At 36.2% G+C, this 7,283-nt stretch overlaps 1 protein-coding gene across 4 annotated transcripts in view; it reads right to left on the reverse strand.

Moving 5' to 3' along the window:
- Positions 1-2,942, reverse strand: part of LOC124161919 (E3 ubiquitin-protein ligase TRIM33-like) — a 69,731-nt gene extending 66,789 nt beyond the window's left edge. For 2 of the 4 annotated variants that reach the window (XM_046538180.1, XM_046538177.1), the window contains exons 1-3: positions 2,125-2,941; positions 1,846-2,048; positions 1,154-1,282 (exon numbers count right to left, since the gene is read on the reverse strand). In XM_046538180.1, the coding sequence (XP_046394136.1) occupies positions 1,154-1,282; positions 1,846-2,048; positions 2,125-2,428 (636 nt within the window). In that variant the 5' untranslated portion in view covers positions 2,429-2,941. Of the gene's footprint in view, positions 1-1,153; positions 1,283-1,845; positions 2,049-2,124 lie in introns of all 4 variants that reach the window. The other 2 variants (XM_046538178.1, XM_046538179.1) reach the window with 2 other exon arrangements.
- Positions 2,943-7,283: the final 4,341 nt, after the last annotated feature.

The raw sequence follows: 7,283 nt of genomic DNA on the forward strand, positions 1-7,283 counted from the left end.
TCCTTTTTCTAAAAATATTAATTGTTTAGGTGTATCTGGAGAGAGATTTTTGCTACGAGTTTTTTTCTGAATCGATGCATGGATTTTACGCAAATCATATTTTTTGTGTTTGGGATTAATTTTTATTGTGATAGAGGGTTATGATTCACATTTTTTCAGCATCATATGTTTCTCCATTAAATTTTGAACAATTGTATCAATTTAGAATCCTCTAGCTTCAAAATTGCGGATTTGTCATGTAAAAATGAGAATTCGTGCATGCGCGTTCGGCATGCACACAATGCTTTGAAATCGGAATAGACTAAAACTTCAAACTACCATATCTCTGGAACTATTCGTTAGATTGAGCTGAAAATTTGGATTTATAATTATCTCTATCGATATAATATTAGTACAAATTTTCATGACAATGTGTGACAGGTGGGTGTCAACCCCTGGGTGGCTTGACATGGAATGGCCCTCATGCAATAATTCATGGCACATTGAGTAATATGACAAGCAATTTATGCTTCAATATCCAAGATTATGAAGCCAAAATGCATTGCAAGATAGGGAACGTGTCATAAAATCAGGGGACTTCACTACATATGCATTTAATAAACCATCAAAACAGAAATGTTTCTGTGACAATAAGTTGAATTATCACACCCCTCTCGTCAATGAAGCATGTAGATGAAATCCTCTGCACTTCCATTGCACACATAATTGCTTAAAGAAGTGAATTTTCCACCCCAGGGGTGTATCATGTTTGGCACCTAACTACCGCACACTATACAGCATTTGGATAACAGTTTTATGCATTTTTAATGTTGCTTCTTCAACTTATCCATGAATGCATATCACACACAGTGATAGGTTGAAGCTGAAGTGGCTGATGGGTCTTTGAAGATGGACAGTAAAAGCGGTTGGTTTCATAACTTCACTCATGGTTGTCTTATAGCAATTGTGCTGATTAGGAATGATAAAATTAAAAAACAAAGAAAAATTACCCCCAATTCATGTCTTCACGAGACAATTGGGTCTCCAAAGTAGCTCTAGTGAAAGCTTAATGACATAAAATGGACCAAAGTTGAACTGAAGCAACACGTAATCAAATACGAAGTTTAACACAGCTTCTTACAAAACCATTAATGGAAATAGTGAGGATATTTACCTGTTGATGGAGAGAACATGTTTCATTGTACGGGACACTGCTTGAAGCTCTTCCCGACTCTCCTTCAACCTTCGCATCCTCTTTTGGCTGAATTGTGTGATCTTTTGTAATTTTGAGGCGATGATGGGCCTAATTCAAAGACATAAGTCACATATCTCGACATTAAAGTACAAATTATATAAAATATTCAATTTTCAGTGGAGGAACTCAGACACTAAATATTTCATTAAATTCAGTGGACTAAAGCTAATGGTTAACCCCATGTATAATGAACCAGAAAAATGGCAACATGCAACCCACCAAATCGGATTTTCACGATACACATGGTACACAATGAAATCTGAGCTGGTGGGTTGGATGCCGTGGCGTTGTTGATACGGAATGACCCTAACGTCACATTCAATTACTATCAGAGATTGAAGATATACAGAGATTGAAGAAAATAAATATATCCCACTAAGTTTGACAACATACCCTTTCCATCAACCCAACTTAAATAAATTAATATTTGGGCTACTGTAGCCAAAAGGAAATCACCTGACTACATATTGGCCAGAAAAATATTAGAACCAATTTAAAACATAACAATTACATGAAAAATCGTTCACTTTTAACAACTAAAGGAGACAGATACATTTTAAAACAAAGCCAAAAAGGTAATAAAAACAATAAATAAGTATTTAAGCCTTTACCTCCACACAAGCATCACAGATGAACTCTGAGCAGTTGACACACCAGCTTGTTGCAGGGTTACCTTCAGCACAACTCGTACAAAAGACATCTTTTTCTTTTATATCTTCTTCATGCTCGTATGCAGTCTCAACTAAGAATCTATTGTCAATTACTTCGGCTGGTGAAAACGACAACCCACAAATAGGACACTCCAGCGAATTAACTGCCAAAAAATATTAGTCCTTCAGTAAATGAAAATAATACAGGTAAGAGAATAAATTTAAAGTAGTTAGACTTACCAACCACATCATCATTTCCTTCCTCTTGCTCTTTGAGCTTTGATTTGATACAAGAACTACAGGCAGAATGCAGACAATCTAGTAGCTTAGGGCTCTCAGAAACTGTTAATATCTGATTACAAAACACACACTTAACTTCAGACCACGGCTTCCTTTGTACTGTTTCACCAGACGCTGTGTTGGATCCAGAAGGCACAGCATCGTCTTTTGTACCATCGTCACTGACTTTGTCAGTCTCCGACGCGATATTCTCAGAGGAGTCCTCACCGTTTTGTTTAGGTTCGGAATCCTCGCTTGATTCCATTTTTAATTTTATAATTTATAGATGCTAGATACCCTTGCATTATAGCCGTTATACACCTCAAAAAACGAGAAATGTACACCATTCATTCGCCTCAACTGACAACACTGGCCTTCACCATGAGCGTGGAACATGATTCTTGACCTCAGAAAACATTTTATACTCATAACGGAACTCACAAAAACATGTAAGATTATTTTCTTTAACTATAACCCGCAAAAATCCTTACCCCAACGGAATACTTGTTTACAAATACAGCAAGCACCTTCCCCAAAATTTATACCGCCATGGCAGTGATAAAATCGAATCTATCGATAACTACAATACATATCGATTTATGCTCGGGTGAGCACAGGTGAAGTTAATAATAATAATTCTTCCCAATAACCTATTTTCTGGACGATAGAAGTAAAGATTTATTAACAGCAAATGCATATATTATTTTCACAATGATAGAATATTTCCGCGCATTGGAATACTATGGAAGTCTAGGGTATTGCATTGCGAGGTTCTCTCCATCTCCCTCCATCTCCGATTGGCGGTATCGCGGTATCGTCGCTACTTGTGTAAAAATCTGCATAGATGACTCTGACAATAAAAATAAAATAAGCGCGGCGGCAAAAACGAATCTGTCGACATCGATTAACGTACGTGTCTCGAATTATTTAATATTCCAGGGACAAATTATAATTTAAGTCTGATAGCTTTTAAGTTTGGCGGTTAACTATGGGTCGTTTTCTTGTACCAAGAAGCATAATAGGGGAATCATTGTTTAATTATTCGTCATCAAGTAAATCTGACTATTATAGCTATAAATGACCTGCACAGTGAGGTGATTCACAACGAGGCAAGGGCATACCCGGGATCAAAACTAGGGGAAGGGGGGAAAGCCATAGTTGTTCAAGTTACAGGTAAGATTTAAGCATGGAAAGAGTGAATGAAACCAACTTTTAAGGAAAATGTAATGGCTCTTTATTAGTTTTTAAAATTGTTTTCTTGAAAAAATATTATTTTCCTAAAAGACATTTGCGAGTTTTTCTTCTAGGGGGCTGCCCTCCTCCTGCCCCTCCCTAGGTACACCCATGCAATGAGGCAAGGCCGAAGACACTCGGGGATCGATGCATGCTCTCTCGTAAGTCCCCCACTTGGAGATCTAAATGAGGTAATACGTATTTCACATGAGAGAGTTCCATGATATCTTGAAATAGGTACACAATAGTGAGTGGAGTAGATGCAACTCCCTACATAAATGATGCTGTTTCCCCTTACCATCTACATTATAGTAGTTAAGACATTAAATTTTTTTATTGCATGCCTGGTTACAATTAAATTTTTTTCAAGGTTCCACTATAACAAGCGTACAACGTTGTGCTGTGATTATTTTATCTTTGACAAGCTGAATAAGTCCAAATCACCTCTTATTATTGCTCCCACAACATTACTTCACCATATGCTCTTTTTGAACTAGTTTGAGTGTAAGTTTCTGGAATAAATTTGTGATCACAACTTAAGCATCTTTAACAGGGTTCCAAAAGCTCTGCGAAGAAGGTCATGACCCAAGCAGTGTTAGTAGGGTCCCAGCAAGGGGCGCAGCCAGGAATTAAGGCTAGGGGGGGTTATAGGTGCAACTAATAGTGGGGGTATAGCCCGCCAGGGTAAGGGGGAGGTGCGGGAGCCCTCCCCCAGATGGTTCATAATGGTGAGTTTTAGGGCTTTCTGAGGGATAATTTTTTAATCCAGACACTATTCTATAAATAATGTAAATCCAATTAAGTAAAGTGGATAAAACTTAAAAATTTCTCTGAGTTCTGGGGGGGGGGGGGGTTATCCCCCAAAACCCCCCCTCCCTGCGCCATTGGTCCCAGCAGCACTTGCAAAAGATCCCAACTGCGGGGGCATGTGTGTCTATGGCTATGTCCCAGACTTGGAACTGATTAATGTAAACCACTTTCAGGTGAGAAGCTGGGGTTTGAAGACCAACCTAATAATTTTTTGTGGGCTATCGTACTGGACTAGCATTGAAAACATTCATACCACCCTTTCAATTTTTCACTTCCAATTATGACTTTGTACCAACCACAGCTGTCTCAGTCTACTCCAATGAAAAAGTGATGCTGAACTCTCCTCAAAGGGATGAGATGCATACTTGTTAATGTGTACAGCCATGCAACATAGTTAGCCATACAACATTTACGGTAGCCTATCTAATCTTACCCACATTTCAACGTCACAATACTCACATAAAGATGCTCATATTGATGTAATCAATAAATAATGTGGAAGCCTTTTCTTTATAAATAAATACATATGTATTTCAAAAAACAAAAAATTTGAGATAAAAGAGCAGACATTGAAAATTTAAGAAAAATTTATTATTATCTTCTTCTTCTTCCTTCCAGGATTAGACAACTATCATGTGGATATGATGGCATTCCAGATAAAATAATTAAGTATTCAATTCCTTATATAGCATCTGTACTTATCTACATATGTAATTTATCAATGTCTGATGGCATTTTTCCCAAGCAACTTAAAATGAACCAAGTATATCCACTTCTTTAAAAAAGAGGAAAAAAAAGATGCAGACAACTACAGACCAATTAGTCTTCTCTCAGGGTTCTCTAAAATTTTTGAAAAAGTCATGCACAAACGCCTTCTTGATTTTTAAAATAAAAATGCAACCATTACCTCTTCCCAATTTGGCTTTAGGCATAAAAAGTCAACCACAGATGCACTCTTTGAGTTTTTAAATGATACTTTGAACAATATTGACTGCAGGAATCAGACTTTGGGACTATATATTGACCTTAACAGAAGCTTTCGATACAGTAAGACATGACCTTCTACTTCAACGTTTAACACACTATGGTATCACTGGACTTGCACACACCTGGATAAAATCATACCTCACCAACAGAACACAAATAACACAAATTTCTCACTATGATTCCAATACCAGCATACTTCAAACTTTTTCATCAAGCATAAAAACTGTGAAACATGGTGTCCCTCAAGGCTCAATCCTTGGACCCTTATTATTTAACTTGTACATAAATGACTTACCAGAAAGTCTGCCTGGGGTTAAAACAGTCTTGTATACTGATGATAAAAGTATTTTAATACAGGCACAAAACTATCATGATCTAGCAAAAAAATTAAATAGGATGGCACACAATCTTCAACACTGGCTTCAGGGAAGTATGCTCTGTGTAAACCTAAACAAATCAGTCTGCTTAAATTTTAATTCGCCTCATCAACCAAATGTAATGCTAATGAACTCTGAACTCTCCTTTGTAAATAACGTTCCTTTTCTTGGTGTAGTTGTGGACAAAACTATGTAATGGATCCCTCACATTGAGGGGCTAAAATTGAAGTTATCCCGAGTATTATATCATGATTGCAATTACGGCATCTTAGGACCAGTACCTCCGTAAACATTTTAAGATGTGTGTACTTTGCCAATTTTCAGTCCCTCATTTACTATGGTGTTATTTTTTGGGGTGACAGTAGCCATAGCACTAACATATTTTTATTAAAAAAAAAGTGATTCGAATCATGCTAAATTTACCTTACAGAGAATCCTGTCGAATCCACTTTGCAAATCTTCGAATTTTAACTTTAGCGACTCTTTATATACTACATTTAATGGTATTTATTAAAAAGAATATGCACTCTTTTGTATAAAATGAAGAGTATCATAGGTATGAAACACGATCTAGAGATAAGCTGCATGTTTCACATGGGAACTCCAAAAGGTGCAGAGAAGGGCCTTTTCATAAAGGAGTGAAACTGTATAACCTTCTTCCTGGAGGTTTAAGGAATATAAATTCCTTGAAATTATTCAAAATCAAGCTGAGGCAATTACTTCTAAGCAAAGTGTTCTCCACTGTGGATGAGTTTGCTCTTACTCTGACCAACAAGAATGTAATGTAAATTTTATGAAATATGTATTCCTTTAGTTTGTACTATGATACATAACTTGCCATATCTTATATGTATGTTTTTGTAAAACCTATTATGTAATTCTAATTGACTGAAATGTACTTAAGTGATTTCTTTTTGACAAAGCCTATGTCTACTTAATTGTATGATCAAACAGGTGAAATAAATTATAATAACAGTAGATTCCGTTTAATGGGTCCACCGGTTACTTGGGGCAGATCTTGAAGAACAGAACCCCATAGAGGAATATCCCAGAGTATTCTCCGCTTAATTGGGACAGCATGCTGCTTTATTGGGCCATGAGTCGGCAACATAGACTCTATACTAGCGACAAAATTAATAAATAAAAGCGAACAAACTATGTATAAATCCACCAATTTATTTTTGTGGTACTACTAGTTTCGACGCAGCGGCGTCATCATCAGGTACCTTGGTACCTGATGATGACGCCGCTGCGTCGAAACTAGTAGTACCACAAAAATAAATTGGTGGATTTATACATAGTTTGTTCGCTTTTATTTATTAGAATGAACCTCCACAAAGTTGAGCCTGTTACGATAGAGATTGACAAAATTAATATTTTTTGTTTTTAGAATACTATTTTTTTTTTCCTCCTTTGATTTACTCTTATTTTTCAGAAATTCTCCTATTCTTGCCCTATTTTGAAAGATCTTGTTGTTATACTATCCGCAAGAGGATAGGACTTTTCTTTAATAGGACTTAGTAAAAGACATTCATTCAGCTTCGCCCCAGGCTGTGAAAAATATTTTTAGCTACATTGTTATAATTATCAAAAATCATAATAAATTAGCTAAACTTGCTGATTTATTAATCAAATTAATAGTTTAATAAACTTAAGTTGCATCATAAACATTATTTAGCCTTCTTTGTATCACTTCAACGTTTTTTTATGTCC

The sequence above is a fragment of the Ischnura elegans genome, chromosome 7 (genome assembly GCF_921293095.1).
Source record: "Ischnura elegans chromosome 7, ioIscEleg1.1, whole genome shotgun sequence".
NCBI classification, from domain to species: domain Eukaryota; kingdom Metazoa; phylum Arthropoda; class Insecta; order Odonata; family Coenagrionidae; genus Ischnura; species Ischnura elegans.